At 43.6% G+C, this 22,424-nt stretch overlaps 1 protein-coding gene across 4 annotated transcripts; it reads right to left on the bottom strand.

The window, feature by feature from the left end:
- Positions 1–12,253: 12,253 nt before the first annotated feature.
- LOC124035185 (aspartate beta-hydroxylase domain-containing protein 2-like) lies at positions 12,254–17,490 on the bottom strand. 4 transcript variants are annotated; one of them, XM_046348612.1, is made up of 5 exons: positions 16,762–17,030; positions 15,512–15,572; positions 14,005–15,215; positions 13,603–13,716; positions 12,254–13,239 (listed from the first exon to the last, which is right to left on the bottom strand). In XM_046348612.1, exons 3-5 carry the CDS (start codon positions 14,867–14,869, stop codon positions 13,130–13,132), a joined length of 1,089 nt encoding a protein of 362 aa, XP_046204568.1. In that variant the 5' UTR covers positions 14,870–15,215; positions 15,512–15,572; positions 16,762–17,030; the 3' UTR covers positions 12,254–13,129. The 4 variants fall into 4 exon arrangements, with proteins under 4 accessions (XP_046204568.1, XP_046204567.1, XP_046204569.1 ...); XM_046348611.1 differs by lacking the exons at positions 15,512–15,572; positions 16,762–17,030 and adding an exon at positions 17,299–17,490; XM_046348613.1 differs by lacking the exon at positions 15,512–15,572 and having other exon boundaries at positions 16,794–17,030.
- Between the last annotated feature and the right edge of the window lie 4,934 nt (positions 17,491–22,424).

Genomic DNA, 22,424 nt, shown 5'->3' on the forward strand with positions numbered 1-22,424 from the left:
CTACCACTGTTGTGTTGTCCGCAAACTTGATGATTGAGTTGGAGGCGTGCGTGACCACGCAGTCGTGGGTGAACAGGGAGTACAGGAGAGGGCTCAGAACGCACCCTTGTGGGGCCCCCGTGTTGAGGATCAGTGGGGAGGAGATGTTGTTGCCTACCCTCACCACCTGGGGGCGGCCCGTCAGGAAGTCCAGTACCCAGTTGCACAGGGCGGGGTCGAGACCCAGGGTCTCGAGCTTGATGACGAGCTTGGAGGGTACTATGGTGTTGAATGCCGAGCTGTAGTCGAACAGCATTCTCACATAGGTATTCCTCTTGTCCAGGTGGGTTAGGGCAGTGTGCAGTGTGGTTGAGATTGCATCGTCTGTGGACCTATTTGGGCGGTAAGCAAATTGGAGTGGGTCTAGGGTGTCGGGTAGGGTGGAGGTGATATGGTCCTTGACTAGTCTCTCAAAGCACTTCATGATGACGGAAGTGAGTGCTACGGGGCGGTAGTCGTTTAGCTCAGTTACCTTAGCTTTCTTGGGAACAGGAACAATGGTGGCCCTCTTGAAGCATGTGGGAACAGCAGACTGGTATAGGGATTGATTGAATATGTCCGTAAACACACCGGCCAGCTGGCCTGCGCATGCTCTGAGGGCGCGGCTGGGGATGCCGTCTGGGCCTGCAGCCTTGCGAGGGTTAACACGTTTAAATGTCTTACTCACCTCGGCTGCAGTGAAGGAGAGACCGCATGTTTTCGTTGCAGGCCGTGTCAGTGGCACTGTATTGTCCTCAAAGCGGGCAAAAAAGTTATTTAGTCTGCCTGGGAGCAAGACATCCTGGTCCGTGACTGGGCTGGGTTTCTTCTTGTAGTCCGTGATTGACTGTAAACCCTGCCACATGCCTTTTGTGTCTGAGCCGTTGAATTGAGATTCTACTTTGTCTCTGTACTGACGCTTAGCTTGTTTAATAGCCTTGCAGAGGGAATAGCTGCACTGCTTGTATTCGGGTCATGTTGCCAGACACCTTGCCCTGATTAAAAGCAGTGGTTCGCGCTTTCAGTTTCACGCGAATGCTGCCATCAATCCACGGTTTCTGGTTAGGGAATGTTTTTATCGTTGCTATGGGAACGACATCTTCAACGCACATTCTAATGAACTCGCACACCGAATCAGCGTATTTGTCAATATTTTTATCTGACGCAATACGAAACATGTCCCAGTCCACGTGATGGAAGCAGTCTTGGAGTGTGGAGTCCGCTTGGTCGGACCAGCGTTGGACAGACCTCAGCGTGGGAGCCTCTTGTTTAAGTTTCTGCCTGTAGGCAGGGATCAACAAAATGGAGTCGTGGTCAGCTTTTCCGAAAGGGGGGCGGGGCAGGGCCTTATATGCGTCGCGGAAGTTAGAGTAACAATGATCCAAGGTTTTACCACCCCTGGTTGCGCAATCGATATGCTGATAAAATTTAGGGAGTCTTGTTTTCAGATTAGCTTTGTTAAAATCCCCAGCTACAATGAATGCAGCCTCCGGATAAATGGTTTCCAGTTTGCAAAGAGTTAAATAAAGTTTGTTCAGAGCCATCGATGTGTCTGCTTGGGGGGGGATATATACGGCTGTGATTATAATCGAAGAGAATTCTCTTGGAAGATAATGCGGTCTACATTTGATTGTGAGGAATTCTAAATCAGGTGAACAGAAGGATTTGAGTTCCTGTATGTTTCTTTCATCACACCATGTCTCGTTAGTCATGAGGCATACGCCCCTGCCACTCTTCTTACCAGAAAGATGTTTGTTTCTGTCGGCGCGTTGTGTGGAGAAACCCGTTGGCTGCACCGCATCGGATAGCGTCTTCCCAGTAAGCCATGTTTCCGTGATGCAGAGAACGTTGCAGTCTCTGATGTCCCTCTGGAATGCTACCCTTGCTCGGATTTCATCAACCTTGTTGTCAAGAGACTGGACATTGGCAAGAAGAATGCTGGAGAGTGTTGCGCGATGTGCCCTTGTCCGGAGTCTGACCAGAAGACCGCTACGTTTCCCTCTTTTTCGGAGTCGTTTTTTTGGGTCGCTGCATGCGATCCATTCCGTTGTCCTGTTTGTAAGGCAGAACACAGGATCCGCGTCACGGAAAACATATTCTTGGTCGTACTGATGGTGAGTTGACGCTGATCTTATATTCAGTAGTTCTTCTCGACTGTATGTAATGAAACCTAAGATGACCTGGGGTACTAATGTAAGAAATAACACGTAAAGAAAACAAAAAACTGCATAGTTTCCTAGGAACGCGAAGCGAGGCGGCCATCTCTGTTGGCGCCGGAAGTTGTCTGTCATCTGTCATATTGTAATATTATCATGTAATTTCTACAATGTAGAAAATAGTACAAATAAAGAAAAACCCTGGAATGAGTATCTGTGTCCAAACTTTCTACTGGTACTGTGTATTTTTGTTGTTGTTTCTCTGTAATACTACTAGCCACCTAGCAATGTTATGACGATGGCTTTAGCTAGACCAGATAGGTTCCCAACCTCATGACTAGCTACCAAGATGCCATTTCAGGCTATCCATGTTTTAAATGTTTTTATTTCACCTTTATTTAACCAGATAGGCCAGTTGAGAACAAGTTCTCATATACAACTGTGACATGGACAAGATAAAGCAAAGTAGTGTGACAAAAACAACAGAGGTACACATGGGATAAACAAACGTACAGTCAATAACACAGTAGAAAAATCTAGATACAGTGTGTGCAAATGTAATAAGAGTAGGGAGGTAAAGCAATAAATAGGCCATAGTGGTGAAATAATTACAATTTAGCATTAACACTGGAATGATAGATGTGCAGATGATGATGTGCAAGTAGAGATACTGGGGTGCAAAAGAGCAAAAATAAATAACATGGGGATGAGGTAGTTGGGTGGGCTATTTACCGATGGGCTGTGTACAAGTACAGTGATCGGTAAGCTGCTCTGACAGCTGATGCTTAAAGTTAGTGAGGGAGATTAAGTCTCCAGCTTCAGTGATTTTTTTTGCAATTCGTTCCAGTCATTGGCAGCAGAGAACTGTAATGAAAGGCGGCCAAAGGGGGAGTTGGCTTTGGGGATGACCAGTGAAACACACCTGCTGGAGCGCATGGTACGGGTGGGCATGCCCTGGTGACCAGTGTGCTGAGATAAGGCAGGGCTTTACCTAGCAAAGACTTATAGATGACCTGGAGCCAGTGGGTTTGGTGATGAATATGAAGTGAGGACCAGCCAACGAGAGCATACAGTATGCTCTAGTCGGCTGGCACTCGCTACATATTCGTCGCCAGACCCACTGGCTCCAGGTCATCTACAAGTCCATGCTAGGTAAAGCTTCGCCTTATCTCAGTTCACTGGTCACGATGGCAACACCCATCCGTTTCACGCGCTCCAGCAGGTGTATCTCACTGATCATCCCTAAAGCCAACACCTCATTTGGCCGCCTTTCGTTCCAGTTCTCTGCTGCCTGTGACTGGAACGAATTGCAAAAATCGCTGAAGTTGGAGACTTTTATCTCCCTCACCAACTTCAAACATCTGCTATCTGAGCAGCTAACCGATCGCTGCAGCTGTACATAGTCTATCGGTAAATAGCCCACCCATCTTTACCTACCTCATCCCCATACTGTTTTTATTTATTTACTTTTTTGCTCTTTTGCACACCAATATCTCTACCTGTACATGACCATCTGATCATTTATTACTCCAGTGTTGATCTGCAAAATTGTAATTATTCACCTACCTCCTCATGCCTTTTGCACACAATGTATATAGACTCCCCCTTTTTTCCCTACTGTGTTATTGACTTGTTAATTGTTTACTCCATGTGTAACTCTGTGTTGTCTGTTCACACTGCTATGCTTTATCTTGGCCAGGTCGCAGTTGCAATTGAGAACTTGTTCTCAACTAGCCTACCTGGTTAAATAAAGGTGAAATAAAAAAATTAACAAAAATACAAAAAATTCATCCCTGGTGGCACCAGTTAAGGTCTTGTGTGGGGGGTGGGACAAAAGAGCTATCTAAGGCAAGGTCAGTGGGACTGAGGGCTCTACAGTGAAATAAAACAATAAGAACTAGCCGAGACAGCAGTAGACAAGGCATATTGACATTAGAGAGAGGCATAAAGCAGTCACAGGTGTTGATGTGGGAGGCGTTAGCTAACAGTAGCCACTCGGTAGCAGCTAGCTGCGATGATCCGGTCTAATGATCCAGAGCGGCAGGAATCTGGTGATGTGGTAGAGAGAAGCAGTCCGATATGCTCTGTGTTGATATCGTGCTGTAAAGACAGGCCTGTATTGTCCTAGCTAAAGCTGGCGGTGTCCGACCTAAAGGTGAAGACCGCTAGCCGTGGCTAGCAAAGACTAGAAGCTAGTTAGCTGCCTAGCTCCCGATGGAAAATAAAATAAAAATAGCAGATCCGTACCACATTGGGTGAGGCAGGTTGCAGGAAAGTATATTTAGTTCATAGATAGAAAGTGAGATGAAAAAAATTAATACTGCAATATTCTCATTCAGAATTTTGGGGTGCATGATGCCCCTGTTCTAAATTCATGGTAAATGTACAGGTCAGAGATTAATACATTTTTCTGCTCAACTGTCACCTGGCTCTATTTTCCCCATCTATCCTCCATTCTCCTCCCCTCTCCCCTCCCATGTCCTCCCCTCTCCCATCACATCCCCTCTGTAGACTATGACTAGGTCACACTAACCTAACAGATATACAGAGGTAATTTCACAGAGAAAATCACAGAAGAAGAGAGAGGGAGGGAAACAGGGAGAGCATTGTAGCTTTGCATTCATTTTACAACATTCTCTAATGGTCTGTTATTTTTTTAAAGTGAATCAGTAGAAGGAGATGTTTGCTTTATTTGTCTCAGAAACATTGTGTCCAAATAACACCTGCTATTTGGGGATCTGATAGTCCATGTGTTATGCTTCTTCCTGTGTCTCACTACCTCTCAATTACTGTGTCATAAAGAGCTGATTCATATTCAACTTATATTTCACTGGCACACACTTCCTGACTGACTCGGAGTCCAGATGACAGAGAACATAGATTGGCTGCTGAGCTGAGGGTTGGCATACCGACTCACTGACTTCCTTGTTAGAAGCACCAAAGCTTCAGTATGCAAACACTCTGAGAAAACACATTAAAAAGGAAACTAATTCACTATAGAGCACCTATTCCGCAGGATACTTATTGAAATGATAACCAAAGTATGAGAAATAGCATGTCACAACACCCCATTACTATACAAGTCAAGAGCCCACTCCATGATGCCACACTCCCATTAAGAGACCAGTACCAACCTCCACTTTATGAACACTAAAGACCCCAGTCTGCAGAAGCACATTATTATGTTTACGGAGCAGGGACACAAGTCATTCCCCACTATAGGAATGTTTTCTGATCTCAGCATGTTCTATTTTGAGGAATGCTGTACATTATCAGAGTGGCCTCAGTGTAAAGTGTAATGATCATGCCTGAATGTAGGTGCTTTAACAACCTTGCTAAACCATTCCCTTAAGCTCCATAGACAGGCCTATCTAAACATTAGTAAATCGACTATGTGAAGGCTTATGTCACTATGTAGTTTAAGCTCTGTGTATGAATAATAATAATTGGCTATTTATTTCTGGGCAATAATTACAATATCTATAAAACACATCCGACACATGTTTGGAAAACACCTGCTCTGGGTGCAGTGATGTGTGGAACATCTAAGATCCTTTAATCTTGACGAGATACTTCAGAGTGACTAGGCTACCTTCAAAGAGTAAAATACAAAACAGATATCATCATAGGTTTTTGATCAATGTATATATGAATATGCAAATAGAATTGATTTCAGTCTAATACAAATTAACACTTCAGAACCATTCTGCTCTCTCTCTCTCTCCGCTGTCTCTGACTTTCATTCCCATGTGAACTACTGTACAGTGCATTCTGAAAGTATTCCGACCCCTTGAATTTTTCCACATTTTGTTACATTACAGCCTTATTCTAAAATGGATTAAACTGTTTTGCCCCTCATTAGACAAAGCAAAAACCGTTTTTTTTAATCATTTTTGCAAATTTATACAAAATAGAAAACTGAAATATCACATTTACATAAGAATTCAGACCCTTTACTCAGTACTTTGTTGAAGCACCTTTGGCAGAGTTTACAGCCTCGAGTCTTCTTGGGTATGATGCTACAAGCTGGGCACACCTGTATTTGGGGAGTTTCTCACATTGTTCTCTGCAGATCCTCTCAAGCTCTGTCAGGATGGATGGGAACGTTGCTGCCTAGCTATTTTCAAGTTTCTCCAGAGATGTTTGATCAGGTTCAGGTCCGGGCTCTGGCTGGGTCACTCAAGGACATTCAGAGACTTGTCCCAAAACCACTCCTGCATTGTCTGGGCTGTGTGCTTAGTGTCGTTGTCCTGTTGGAAGGTGAACCTTCGCCTCCAGTCTGAGGTCCTGAGTACTCTGGAGCAGGTTTCATCAAGGATCTCTCTGTACTCTGCTCTGTTCATCTTTCCCTCAATCCTGACTAGTCTCCCAGTCCCTGCCGCTGAAAAACATCCACACAGCATGATGCTGCCACCACTATGCTTCATCGTAGGGATGGTGCCAGGTTTCCTCCAGATGTGAAGCTTGGCATTCAGGCCAAAGAGTTACAACTTGGTTTCATCAAACCAGAGAATCTTATTTCTCATAGTCCGAGTCTCTAAGTGCCCTTTGACAAACTTCAAGCAGGCTGTCATGTGCCTTTTACTGAGGAGTGGCTTCAAGCAGGCTGTCATGTGCCTTTTACTGAGGAGTGGCTTCCACCTGGACACTCTACCATAAAGGCCTGATTGGTGGAGTGCTGCAGAGATGGTTCTCCTTCTGGAAGGTTCTTCCATCTCCACAGAGGAACTCTGGAGCCCGGTCAGGGTGACCATTGGGTTCTTGGTCACCTTCCTGACCAAGGCCCTTCTCTCTCGATTGCTCAGTTTGGCCGGGCGGCAAGCTCTAGGAAGTGTCTTGGTGGTTCCAAATCGTTTCCATTTAAGAATAATGGAAGCCACTGTGTTCTTGGGGACCTTCAATTCTGCAGGTACCATTCCCCAGATGTGTGCCTCGACACAATCCTGTCTCTGAGCTCTATGGACAATTCCTTCGACCTCATGGCTTGGTTTTTGCTCTCACGTGCACTGTCAACTGTGGGACCTCAGAGACAGGTGTGTGCCTTTACAAATCATGTCCAATCAATTGAATTTACCACAGGTGCACTCTAATCAATTTGTAGAAACATGATGATCAATGGAAACAGGATACACCTGAGCTCAATTTCGAGTCTCATACATAGTAAAGGGTCTGTTTTTTTATTTGTATTATACATTTGTACATTTTTCTGAAAACCTGTATTCACTTTCATTATGGGCTATTGTGTGTATATTGATTTTTAAATATATATATTTTGAATTATTTAATCCATTTCAGAATAAGGCTGTAACATAACAAAATGTGGAAAAAGTTCTGAATACTTTCAGAATGCATTGTACATCCATGCTGAGAAACCATCAATCCAGACATGGCTTTATACAGCAATGTGTGTCGCTGTGAAGTTATTACAATGCCAGAAAAATCTGATATGTATAGCTGATGTGTGCCCTCCAAATGTGTGCATTGCTTTTCGGGATGACTTGATGTGAAACTTACAATGAGGATAGCCTATATGGTTTCCTATTCACGGTTCCCTGACAGAGGAGCTCTGATAAGAGGACTCACTGAAGCCCTCCGCACTTTCACAGACAAGCTCAGCCATTATTAATGTAATTGATTTACTAGGCTCGTGAGGCATGTTAAATAGCTGTAAGATTCCGCTACAAGATGTTAATTGTGACCCTCAAATATTAGTTTTCATGCACTATCAATTACATTCAGACTACTACCTCTATCTGAGATCAATACCCTGATAAAGGTAGCCCTATTACTTCCTCTTAAGGAATAGATTACAGGTCGAGATAGGCCTTGATGATGAAATATAGCATTGTGGTAAGGCCCACAATGTAATATGTTTAATCATAATGACCAACTATTTGAAGAAGCGTATGCTTATAAATCAGATTTTCATTGTTAATCATTATTTTTCATAATTAAGAAATACTTTTAATTGGGCCTTACCTGCCCAAAAACCGAGCCGAGAATTGGGCGCAAATTGAAGTCGGATTCAAAGGATGCCGCACTGGACCTTCCGGAGCGGTGAGAGGATCGGCTGGACACGGGGATAGGCGATGAGAAAGGTGGGGAAGGCATGCTGGCATTCCCGCTTGTGGACGAACTTGGCCTTGTATGGTCCCTCGACTCAAAAAATAGCGAGGTGTCATCTCTGCAATCAGAGTGGGGCTGTATTCTGGGGTCCAAGTGGGTAGGTTGAGTGTGGCTGTGGTGGTTTGCAGGCGGTGGGTCGTCCCGGGTCGTTTTCCGGTGGTGTCGGTGATGCTTGGATGACTTGCAGTGTTTTCTCACACCTCGGCCCAAACCATGTTGTTCAGATGGGTCACCCTGGAAGTTGGCAGCGGGTATCTGGCTGTTCGAGGCGTGGGGCTGGCTCTTACTAGCTCGGGTCGTTTCCCTATTCTGGGTAACGTTGCGGAGTAGCGAAGGATGCCACAGGGGTCTCCGCGCAGTAACGTCGCACTCTGCGGACAAGAATGACTCCTCTGCGACTTTGCTGCTCACTTGAATTGCAGCTGGACGATGATGATGACTTCGGTCGGTTCCTGTCGTGCGTTCAGGGAAGTATGTCGATCTACCGCTTACCGAGGATGATTTCAGCAAGGACGTCCTAGATTCGGATTTGGGAAAAGAGGAACTCATGCTTGAGTCTTGCTCATAGTCTCGTTTCAGCAGTAGGCCTACTCATTGACGTTTGGTTGTGTATTTTCTCACATTGTCGGCCTTCGAACGGTAACAACAAAACCATAGCTGCCTTCAAAAGCTGTTCTTAAAAGTTGCATTTATCACCTGATTGCTATGTGGCGCTGATGCAGGACGCGCGCAGACGCGTAACGAAAATCATGTTCACGTCGCGTCACCTGTCACTACTATGAAAGTCCCTGGCACCTAGACATCTACAGTGTTTCGTTGTGGGAAGATGCAACACCGTGCCCATAAATGATTGTTGTAGGCAGTGGTGTAAAGTACTTAAGTAAAAATACTTGAAAATACTACTTAAGTAGTTTTTTTTGGGTATCTGTACCGTATTATTATTATTTTCACAACATTTTTCCCCCATACATTTTCCCTGACACCCACAAGTACTCGTTACAGTTTGAATGCTTAGCAGTACTGGAAAATGGCCTAATTCACACACTTACTGAGAGAACATCCCTGGGGAGCCGCCAGGGATTTTGGGCCCCATGAAAAGACATCACATTGGGCCCCACCACCACCACAGGCCACACCAACCCTGCGCAATTGTTGTAACCACACACCTCCAGAACCCAATCGACCCATTCAAAGCTTTAAATAACTACCTTTGCATGTAGTTGCTTGTAGTCCAATATTTACTGTATGGTATTTACTGACAGTGAGCTGTGAAAATGTAACATTGTGCAGACATGCAACGTTCTGTGGAATTCACTATTTGATGCAGGACTGATACCCTCTATAAGAAATGTGCTAAAGGCCATCTTTTTACAGTCTAAACGTAAACGTTCTTGAATGGAAAATTCTCTTAACATTAATGAATAACTGAAAATAAATATATATTAACCTCTTCAATTAAAATAAATTAACATAACAAACAAAATAATAAAATCAGCAGCAGATTTTTGAACTAAGTATTACATACCAACTAGAAAATAAGCAGCTGTAAAAGTGGAAATGGAAATGAAAAGGCCTGATGGTGGCGCTAGAGGAAAGGTCAAAAGGTCACCACCCACTTGGGGTCTTGATTGTGCACAATAAATTTTATGGCAATCCAGCCATTATTTTGAGATATATCTTGTTCTCAGTCTTGTTCTCAGCCTGTGGGCATCATGTGTGTAGTGATCCAATATCCATAGCCATGCCATTTAACAGCATGGCAAGACTGCAAAGGCTGTCCTGGGACATAGTGGAGCTCAATTCGTTTAAAAAAAATCAGTTTTAGCTTACTGAAAGCTCTCTCGCCACCAGAAACAGTCACAGGCAGTGTGCAAAATATATGTAAAGCAACTCGCACTTCTCCAAAAATGCTTTGCAGCTGCATCTTACAAATTGCATTCAGGAGACCAAGAGGGGAGGGGACACGTTAGGGGGGAAAGTGGCAGCATATACAGTGTTCAGGTGTCTTACTTCATGATGAAACTCCGGTGTCAGATCTCTGGAATACTTCATGATCAGTGGTTGGCACACAGAAGGGACTTTACTCTCACTAATCTGCCCAACTTTCAGAACAGCAGAAAATGATTCTACAATTATTGCAGTGTTCTGGAACCTAATGTCCAAGTCACTTATGATGTTGTCGAAAGCAGTAAAAAACACTGTTCTGAAACACCGTTGCTGCACTGTCCTGAGCTGTCTCCTCTTGAGAGATCTCCATGGAATCTCTTCCTTTTCCTCTGGCGGCTGTGTTCCTTGCTAAATTGAGTTGCAACATCCATTTGTCAGTATTGCCTCAGACAGGAGAGACTCCCATCCATCTCTAAGAGCCGGGCATCTCTTCCTTTAAGGCTCTGATATTGGCTGCCTCTGTGTCAACTGAGCTTTTTCCTGCCTGGAGAATCACATTCCTGTCCTCAATGCATTGCAGTACCTGCAATTATGCCAACTGACATGTCATTCAACACAATGCTGCTCACCTCCTTCTACAGTTGAGAGAAGGGCTGGTTCAGGGGAGTGGGGATGGGGAGACAAGGCTGCTGAGCCTGAAGCTGCATCTGTTGGGCCTGGCACCAAGCAGGGGGGGGGGGGACAGGGACAACTGATTTAGAATGAATAGCTTGCTAAAAGTTTGCCTGCATTGATTAAAATGTCATGTCAACTAAAAGAGTGAAATGTAAACACTGAATTCTCTGAGAAGATATTAAGATATTAAGTAACTAATGTTAGGGGAGCAAAATTAGCCTATTTCACGATGGACTAAGCTAACAGGTTCATTTCCACCTCTCACGGACTACACCCACCTTCCGTTGTGAAACATTGGGTGACATAATGTCGCCCTTTCTTCTCTCTCCTGTATTTCTTTTCTTTCTTTTCGTTTTTTGGAAGCCAGATTTTTCTTTAGGAAGCTGAGACATGATGCTCCACCAGCACTCCTCAACACATGCTTCGCTTGTAAATTATGTCTGTGTTGGAGTATGCCCCTGGCTATATGTAAAAAATAATAAGAAAATGGTTCCATCTGGTTTGCTTAATATAAGGAATTTGAAATGATTTATATTTTAGATACTTAAGTATATTTTAGCAATTACATTTACTTTTGATACTTAAGTATATTTAAAACCAAATACTTTTAGACTACTACTCAAGTAGGATTTTACTGGGTGACTTTTACTTGAGTCATTTTCTATTAAGGTATCTTTACTTTTACTCAAGTAGGACAATTGGGTACTTTTTCCACCGCTGGTGGTAGGCTATGATGTCTTCAAAATGGAAAGGGTCATAATTCCGCAGTCAATTTCTACTGTACATCTCTAATGATTTAACAAGACATCAAAACTCCAATATGAATGTAGATAATAATTGTCTACTTTCATGAATACTGATGTTGCTATGCAAAAATTGATTAGATTATCTTGCCAAAAGGGTACTCAAATTCACGGCAGGTAGCCTAGTGGTTAGAGCGTTAGGCTAATAACCGAAAGGTTGCTGGATCAAATCCCCGAGATGACAAGGTAAAGATCTGTCATTCTGCCCCTGAGCAAGGCAGTTAACCCACTGTTCTCCAGGCGCCGAAGACGTGGATGTCAATTAAGGCAGCCGCCCACACCTCTCTGATTGAGGGGTTGGGTTAAATGGGAAGACACTTTTCAGTTGAAGGCATTCAGTTTTACAACTGTGCAACTAACCTTTGTGGCACAGGAGGTAACACATTTGCCCTAACAGCAGGTTGCTGATCCATATTTACCTCATCTCCATCTGCTCATACTGAAATATGGCACACCTACGCCCCCTGGTGCCAGTAATATGAAACTGCAGAACAACATCATACCCAAGGGAATTGACATACATACCCACTGAATACACAAGCTGTTACAACAGTGTTACCATGCACAAATGAAATTCTGAATTCAAGACAGAAGTAGGCTGATTCAGATAATTTGCCATTTATTAAATACTGTTCAAAATGAGTACAAATGCCACAAATATGAATCTATTGGGGTAGAATATCACCATAAATTTGATATACAGCTGAAAAAAATCACAGCATTATATAAAATGTCACTGAACAATAGCCAAACATTTCAGATATCTAAAACTGAATGTATCAAAATGACAAATGCTCAGAAGAGAAGATGACATTACAGTACCAGTATATTAAGACCACACAATAACTTAACTATTGATTGTAAGACAATTATATTTCAAAACCTCTGATATGTTTTGTACTCCAACTCTATTTACAGAAATACAAAGATATCAAATACAACCATATTACAACCATTAATCAATTAGATAATTTACCAAATACAAGCCTTTCATCTGTGTAGCAACAACACAGACTGTTTCAAGCAAATCATTTGATCTCTAAAAAAATGTTTCTATGTGCTTATCCAACCATGTTTTTGTGAAAGCTGTATTGATTTCTAAAGGAGAGCACAGTAAAGTATCACACATGGGCAGGGATAATCACGGAGATAAGGATTGGGGCTGTAAACATTCAAATATAACATTTTACATTATGGCTGTTTGGTCAAAGTCAGCAGGTGCTAAGAGTTACAGGGAGAAAGCAGATTCGAACAAGACAGAGAATATGTACACAGTGCCAAAAGGGAACAGGACAAGAGAAATGCTCCCTCCCACTCCACTCGCACTGTTCTTCTCTACTTTTTTCACCAACTCTCTTTTTTCACCAAATTTTGAAAGACATTCTCTCCGTTGCCTTTACCTCTGTTTTTCTCTCTGTAGCTCTGTTTCTCTTCACCCCCCCCCCCAACAAACTCCTTGTCTTCTCAGCGCCCAGGGGTGAAGATGTAGTCCAGAGCCTGTCTCTCAGCAGCTGCCACATTAGGGTGCCAGAGATCCACCATGAAGACCACCCTGGGGCCGTCCTCTGGGCCACCTGAACATAGAAAAAAACACAGATTCATGTCTTCCTCCAATCAACCCTTTATAACAGCTTAATAACACTTTCTCACAAGAATACACACACACACACACACACACACACACACACACACACACACACACACACACACACACCCCGGGTAGAAAAAGGCAAACCCTTTCAACCCCTCCACACACACACACACACACACACACACACACACACACACACACACACACACACACACACACACACACACACACACACACACACACACACACACACACACACACACACACACACACACACAGACAGAACCCGGGTAGAAAAAGGCGAACCCTTTCAACCCCTCCACACACACAACAGTCTCCCTCTCACCCTCATGGAAGGCCCTGTGGAGGAAGGAGTCATCAAACAGAAGACAGCTCCCCTCAGACCAGCACTGTGGCTCGCCGCCAACCACCAGCTCACAGGAAGAGGGCACTCTAAGACCTACGGAAGACAGGCAGCAAGTCAGTCTATATACAGTAATTACCAAGGAAACCAGGGAAAATACTACATGACACAAACACATACTGTATGAATATATTCTAAAATGTCAACTGTATATGTTGTCATGCAAAGAAAGCTTTACATCAACCCTATAATAGTAAACACCATTATTATCATTGTAATAGTTTCAGAGACACAGGTGAACACACACAGGGAGCCAGGTGCATCTTTGAAATCCCTATATTTAACAGTGTTGTAGCCCTCCAGGCAGCTCCCTCCCCCTCTTACCCAGGTGGCAGCGCAGCCTGACGTTGGTTGGGCCGTAATGCTCAGTGATCAGGGCTCCCGGGGTCAGCACAGAGAAGCAGGCGTTTCCAAACACGTTGTTGGCGATAAAGGTGCGCAGCTGACCCAGCACCCTCCAGGCCCGGGGGCACCTCCTGGCATTGAGGGCCAGTGGAGTGCCCTGGTTCAACAAGTAGAAGGTCCACCACTGACCATGGGGGGTGCTGTTGGACTTCCAGCCCAAAGGAAGGGAGGAGCCAGCCCTTGCTGGGGGGGAGTGGTAGATGCTCTCAAACTCAGCCAGCAGAGCAGGGAAGCTCCTCTCCAGCAGCTCCACGTCGTGCTTCTGTGCGTCCCGGGAGAAGAAGGGTGCTGAGGGCAGGTCAGGGAGGAAGAACACCTCTGGCCTCTGGATGGTGGGCCGGCTGGTAAGGTAGCGACCCTGGTCTCGTACCCCTTTGTGTACCCTGCCCATGCCCGACCAGGTGTAGCGTTTGGCGTAATCTTGCAGGCTGTGGTACAGCTTCTGATTGAGACCGTCCCCTGTGTTGGTGCAGCGAAAGGACTCAGCGGACTGGCAGTAAGCAAAGCCGTTCTGCTCCTCCACCCCTGACACCGGCCTGCCTTTAGCCCTACCATCCCCATCTGTGCTGATCAAGGCCCCCCCACCCCCTCCTACTCGACTGGGCTCAGTGCTGTACCCCCCACGCAGGGGAGAGGAGCTGTGCTCACGACCTACCCTGTAACAGTACCACACAAAGAGCAGCAGCAGGCACATGGCTGTGCCAAAGGCACTGGACTCACAGTCCCTCATAGACTGCATCCCTCCAGCCACCATCTCCCTCACCCTTTCTAGTGACCACTCCATACTGGCTCCTCGCTAAAACCACTGAGTTTGGTCTGAAGAAACTACCGTTGAGAAGGTCAATAACCAACTCTGTCTGACACTGCTTGAAAATGGCTATTAGAGGAAAATGTTCCACAGGGTTTCTCAAAGGCTACTTTCAGGAAGCTCTTATCATCCCCCCCTTCTGGATGCAGTCTGACACTATCTGATATGACACACTCAGGCTCCAGTCCTGAAATATCAGCACTCAGGGATGAGGGGAGGGTTCCCCCTGCATGGTGCCTGGCTGTCTGATATTTGTGCAGCTCACTCCTTTGTTCATTTTCGACAAATGCAGACAGACAACACACCTCAGGGTATCTGGTCTCTGCATCGGAGAGGGGGGGGGGGGGGGACAGGGAAAAGGTCATTAGACATAGGCACTGCACAGCCAGATACACACAGCATCTAATAAAGAAGCAGAGTACCAACATGCAGATCTCATTGCAAGCTCAGTTTTCCACATTACCTCCCTCACTTAGCTGGTTTAATACGGAACTAACTCCCACCCTCTGCGCCACCCTTTACACAAACTCCCACCCCCACACTCAGCTCTGGACACACACAGTGCACCATGCGCGCACACACACACAGATGGCATTTAAAATTCAGTTCTCCACACACCTCCGCACTGCACTGTAGAAAGCCATGAGTCACATTGCTGCATTCAAACACCAAAACCTGTCTTTCTGACACACACACACACACACAAAATCTCAGTAAGACAAAAATAATGGTGTTCCAAAAAAGGTCAATTTGCCAGGTCCACAAATACAAATTCCATCTAGGCACCGTTGCCCTAGAGCACACAAAAAACGATACATACCTCGGCCTAAACATCAGCGCCACAGGAAAACTTCCACAAAGCTGTGAACGATCTAAAAATACTTGAATCAGTTATAGAACCCATTGCCCTTTATGGTTGTGCGGTCTGCTCACCAACCAATAATTCACAAAATGGGACGAACACCAATATCCTCAGTATATAACGTAAAACACCATATAATGAATGCAGAGCAGAATTAGGCCGATACCCGCTAATTATCCAAAATTCTACAACCACCGAAAACGGGCGGCATGGTAGCCTAGTGGTTAGAGCATTGGACTAGTAACCGAAAGGTTGCAAGTTCAAACCCCCGAGCTGACAAGGTACAAATCTGTCGTTCTACCTCTGAACAAGCAGTTAGCCCACTGTTCCTAGAATTTGTTCTTAACTGACTTGCCTTGTAAAATAAATGAAAAATAAAAAAAGGTGATTCCCAAACCTTCCACAACAAAGCCATCATCTACATAGATTAACCTGGAGAAGAGTTTCCTCGGCAAGCTGGTCCTGGGGCTCTGTTCAAAAACAGACCCACAGAGCCCCAGGACAGCAACACAATTACACCCAACCAAATCACGAGAAAACAAAAAGATAATTACTTGACACATTGGAAAGAGTTAACAAAAAAACTGAGCAAACTAGAATGCTATTTAGCCCTAAACAGAGACTGCACTGTGGTAGAATGACTGACCCAGACTTAAGAAAAGCTTTGACTATGTACAGGCTCAGTGAGCATTACCCTGCTATTGAGAAAGGCAGACATGGCTCTCAAGAGAAGACAGGCTATGTGCACACAGCCCACAAAATTAGATGAAAACGGAGCTGCACTTCCTAACCTCCTGTGAAATGTATGAGTGTGGCTCTAAGGCTATGTATACAAAACGAAATTCCTTTTCTAGAATAGCGCTTTTTAAATGTATTGTAGGAAGGATAAGCATCATAGATACATGAACATACTAACTTACACTTACATAGACGAAAAGATACACTGTAACAAGCAAACTATGCAGTAAACATAAACACACATAAGCAAAGCTCGCACTGTACAGACCTTCCTATGCTTCTCCTGCACAACCATCTCACCAAAAATGGTCCGGCAAACCTGCTTGGAAAGACAGAACAGCCATCTCCTCTCGTGAACACAGCCCAGATGACAGTCCGCCGAGACGCACGCCCCCATAGAACCTCTCTAGCACGAATACACAGTTCGCTCGCTGTCTGCTGCCTTGAATTGAGGAACTGTCGTAACTGAACAAACCCTGAATGGGGGCAACGATCCATAACACTCGTGTCTGTCTGTCTGTCTGTCTGTCTGTCTGTCTCTCTCTCTCCCTCCCTCCCTCCCACTCTCAATTTCTCCAATATTCCTGCATCTAATGCCCATAAACCTGCATACATAAAGCTGTAGTTAGTCCGCCATCGTATCATGATTCACTCGCATAAAACCACGACAGATGTTCAGGGATTCACACTGTGTATTAACAATCTGCCACTTACACTTGTAGCGCATAAAAACAAAAACTACAACATAATGATATTCGAAATAATAATAATGATGATGATAATAATAATATTAATAATAACTCACCCAATTTTCATGGTTTTGAAAGATATCTAGACTAGCCTACAGGTTTACCATGTCACCAAGCAGCTAGTGAACTCTTTATCTAGGTATGCTACAAGTTTATTATTACATGTTAATCATAATTAGGCCCTAATCAATTTAGCAAAATGTAAAAAACTAACAGCAGCAAAGATGTTCTATTATATTGACCAGATAGTCAAGTGACCGCTCTAACAATGGAAAAACATGTCCCCAAATATGGAATGCAGGCAGGAGGAGGCAAGATCAGATGGGACCCTTCTCACCAATGAGACGGCAGATAATTGTGTGAACAACAGGCACATCTGAGGGTCGTCATTAGTTACCACAGCCACAAAGTCATAATTATGGCTAAACCCCGCCTATTTCTACAATTAACCTTAACTTTAACCCTAACCTTAACAACACTGCCAACCTTGTGAATTAAAATCGTATAGCCCAGAGTTCCCCCGCCCACTTCACTTCCCTCCATTGAAAATGAATAGGGCTCCATTGTTTTATCTCTCCTAATGTGTATGTGGAAATGCACTTTAATTCGGATAGTCACTCTTGCTTCACTCTCATGTGGGTGCTAGCAAACAGGCTAGGTAGTGCTAGGCATCAACAGCCAATCCAGTAGGGGCTGGAAGCTATAGTGAACTTCGATTGGTCAATAGCGTTGCAATATCGCAGAGTATTTGCATAAAGTTCAGCTTTCCCCAACTTTGGTCCTCACTTCCTCAAATTGAAAATGAATGGGGGTCTGTTGTTTCATCGCCTCCAACGTGTTATGTTGAAATGCACTGCAAGTAAATTTTCTCAAAGTTGCCGGAATGCCACGAGTATCCACTTATAACAGTACATTTGTAACAGCCTAAACATTACAAAACGTATATTCCATTAAATATACCTCACGTAATTCAACACTTTCTCATCAGTGGCATAGCACAGTTTTGCGGGGCCCCCACAAGGTCAGAGCAAGGCCTTAACTGTTTAATTCTAACATTAGGTTATTCAAGCATGTAATGCAAATCTCCAACCTCTTTTTGTTTTTTTTAATGGCACTATTAAGTGCTTCAGGGCAAATTTCGTATAGCATTTTGGCATGTTTTTCTAGATTTTATTTTGTTACTTTTTGTTGCAGGGAGTTACAAGTACATTATCCATTTCAAATTATACGTTTAAAAACATGTACCCATCGGATACCAAGCCTCCCCAAAAAATGTAAGAAATACATACAAAGTTTAAGTGATACAAATTCTGTATAAACAGGAAAAGAAAACAGAACCTCCTATCCCATCCCATCCCATCCCCCAACCCCACCCAGCCAACATGTCTCCAATTTTTCTTGCAGTATTACTTTAGACCCTTGTTGAAAAAAGGATGCATGTTTTGGAATATTTGTGTTTTGTACAGGCTTTCCCCTTTCACTCTGACAATTAGGTTAGTATTGTGGAGTAACTACAACTACAAGTTACTACAATTGATCCATCCTCAGGCTTCTCCAATCACAGCCATTACACTGTGTAACTGTTTTAAAGTCACCATCGGCCTCATGGTGAAATCCCTGAGCGATGTCCTTCCTATGGGTATATTGATACACCATCCAAAGTATAATTTATAAATTCACCATGTCTTTTTTTTACCCATCTTCCATTAGGGGCCCTTCTTTGCGAGTTATTAAATTAACATTTCCCTGGTCTTTGTGGTTGAATCGGTGTTTGAAGTTCACTGCTCAACTGAGGGACCTTACAGATAATTGCATGTGTGGGATACAGAGATGAGGTAGTCATTCAAAAATCATGTTAAACACTATTATTGCACACGGAGTCCATGCAAATTATTATGTGACTTGTTAAGCAAATTGTTACTCCGGGACTTTTTTAGGCTTGCCATAACAAAGGGGTTGAATACTTATTGAATCAAGACATTTCAGCTTTTCATTTATAATTGCTTTGACATTACAGGGTATTGCATGTAGGCCAGTGACAAAAAAAATCTCAATTTAATCTGTTTATATTCAGGCTGTAACACAACAGAATGTGGAAAAAGCCAAGGGGTGTGAATATTTTCAGACCCATTCCCTTTTTCCACATTTTGTTACAGTACAGCCTTATTCTAAAAATGATTAAATTATATATATTTAAAAAAACAAATACCTTATTACAAAACTATTCAGACCCTTTTCTATGAGACTAGAAATTGAGCTCAGGTGCATCCTTGAGATGATTCTACAACTTGATTGGAGTCCACCTGTGGTAAATTCAATTGACTGGACATAATTTGTAAAGGAACACACCTGTCTATATAAGGTCCCACAGTGGACAGTGGACGTCAGAGCAAAAACCAAGCCATGAGGTTGAAGGAATTGTCCGTAGAGCTCCGAAAGGATTGTGTCGAGGCACAGATCTGGGGAATCGTACCAAAACATTTCTGCAGCATTGAAGGTCCCCAAGAACACAGTGGCCTCCATCGTTCTTAAATAGAAGAAGTTTGGAATCACCAAGACTCTTCCTAGAGCTGGCCGCCCGGCCAAACTGAGCAAACTGAGCAATCGGGGGAGAAGGGCCTTAGTCAGGGAGGTGAACAAGAACCCAATGGTCACTCTGACAGAGCTCCAGAGTTCTTCTGTAGAGATGGGAGAACCTTCCAGAAGGAAAACCATCTCTGCAGCATTCAACCAATCAGGCCTTTATGGTAGAGTGGCCAGACGGAAGCCACTCCTCAGTAAAAGGCACATGACATTCTGCTTGGAGTTTGCCAAAAGGCACCTAAAGGACTCTCAGACGGTGAGAAACAAGATTGTCTGGTCTGATGGAAACAAGATTGAACTCTTTGGCCTGAATGCCAATCGTCACCTCTGGAGGAAACCTGGCACCATCAGCGGCAGGGACTGGCAGACTAGTCAGGATTGATGGAAAGAGGAACGGAGCAAAGTACAGAGAGATCCTTGATGACAACCTGCTCCAGAGCGCTTAGGACCTCAGACTGGGGCGAAGGATCACCTTCCAACAGGACAATAACCCTAAGCACACAGCCAAAACAATGCAGAAGTGGCTTCGGGACATGTCCTTGAGTGGCCTGAATGTCCTTGAGTGTCCTTGAGTGGCCCAGCCAGAGTCTAGACTTGAACTCAATCGAACATCTCTGGAGAGACCTGAAAATAGCTGTGCAGCAACACTCCCCATCCAACCTGAGAGAGCTTGAGAGAATCTGCAGAGAAGAATTGGAAAAGCTCCCCAAATACAGGTGTGCCAAGCTTGTAGCGTCATACCCAAGAAAACTTGTGGCTGTAATTTCGGCCAAGGTGCTTCAATAAAGTAATCTGTAAATGGTCTGAATACTTATGTAAATGTGATATTTCAGGTTTTTATTTTTAGTAAAATACCTGTTTTTGCGTTGTCATTATGGAGTATTGTGTTTAGACTGATGAGGGGAAAAAACATTTAAAAACAATTTTAGAATAAGGCTGTAATGTAACAAAATGTGGAAAAAGTGAAAGGGTCTGAATAATTTCTGAATGCACTGTATATATATTGTTATATATACAGCCTATAGGGAGGAGGTCAGAGACCTGACCGTGTGGTGCCAGGACAACAACCTCTCCCTTAACGTGATCAAGGCAAAGGAGATAATTGTGGAATACAGGAAAAAGAGGACCGAGCATACCCCCATTCTCATCGACGGGGCTGTAGTGGAGCAGATTAAGAGTTTCAAGTTCCTTGGTGTCCACATCCCCAACAAACTAACATGGTCCAAACACACCAAGACAGTCGTGAAGAGGGCACGACAAAACCTATTCCCCCTCAGGAAACTGAAAATATTTTGCAATGGTCCTCAGATCCTCAAAAGGTTTGTCAGGTTCACCTAGGGGTCATGAAAAGGGTTGTACCAAAATGTTTGATGTATTAGAATAATTTATTATGCTTATGTTTTATTAAAAGCAAGGGGAGGGGTTATAAGACCCCAGTCATTTGCTCAGTCATTTGCTCTTTTTCTCTCTCTCTCTCTCTCTCTCTCTCTCTCTCTCTCTCTCTCTCTCTCTCTCTCTCTCTCTCTCTCTCTCTCTCTATCGTTTTCTGGAGGGAACCCAGGAGATTCTTCCTCTCTCTCTCTCTCTCTCTCTCTCTCTCTCTCTCTCTCTCTCTCTCGCATTGCCCCCCCACTCTTTTACACCGCTGCTACTCTGTTGCTATCATCTATGCATTGTCACTTTAATGACTCTACCTATATGTACATATTACCTCAACTAACCGGTGCCCCCACACATTGACTCTGTACCGGTACCCCCCTGTGTATAGTCTCGCTAATGTTATTTTACTGTTGCTCTTTAATTACTTGTTACTTTTATTTATTATTCTTACTCATATTTTTTTTAAACTGCATTGTTGGTTAGGGGCTCGTAAGTAAGCATTTCACTGTAAGGTCTACCTGTTGTATTCGGCGCATGTGACTAATAACAGTTGATTTGATTTGTATGTATGTGTTGAACTTTATGGATTGTTTATTTGTATGTGTTGAGTTTTAGTTGAGATTATTCATTACAGAGTTAAGTATATTTGTCCAGGTATCAATTGTTCATTGATTAGCACCAGCAATTCTCTCTGTTGATAATTCCAATGTTATAACTTCTAATAGTAATTGTATCCACTGTTGAATTGGGAGAGAGTGAGGTGATTGGAGTAATCGTCTCTGAAAGGGGAAACAGTGAACAGTTGGGAGTTGGGGCCAATTTCATCGTAAAACATTTCCTTGATGTTAAATACAGTCTGTGAACAAACTTAAAATGTATAAGTTGGTTGTTCGGTTAACTGGATGCCAAGGTAATATTCTCCCATATTCTGTTCCAGTTAAAGGGTTGTTCAGATTCAATTAGATCTGTGGACCATACTTTTTTAATGGCTCAGAATATGAGTGTTCCAAAAGCTGTTCATATATTGTAGAGATGACTCCTTGGATGGTTCGATAGTTGGGTTTCCCAAGGGACTCCACAGGCCAGCATAGCTGACTTAAGTTGTACATATAGAAAAAAGGATTTTCTTGGTAATGTGTATGTGTCTTTCAAGTCTTGGAATAATCTCAAAGGATTACTGCCCTTGATATCGGCAAGGATACAGATTCCTCATTTGGAC

This window comes from Oncorhynchus gorbuscha, linkage group LG05, assembly GCF_021184085.1.
Source record: "Oncorhynchus gorbuscha isolate QuinsamMale2020 ecotype Even-year linkage group LG05, OgorEven_v1.0, whole genome shotgun sequence".
Taxonomy (NCBI): Eukaryota; Metazoa; Chordata; class Actinopteri; order Salmoniformes; family Salmonidae; genus Oncorhynchus; species Oncorhynchus gorbuscha.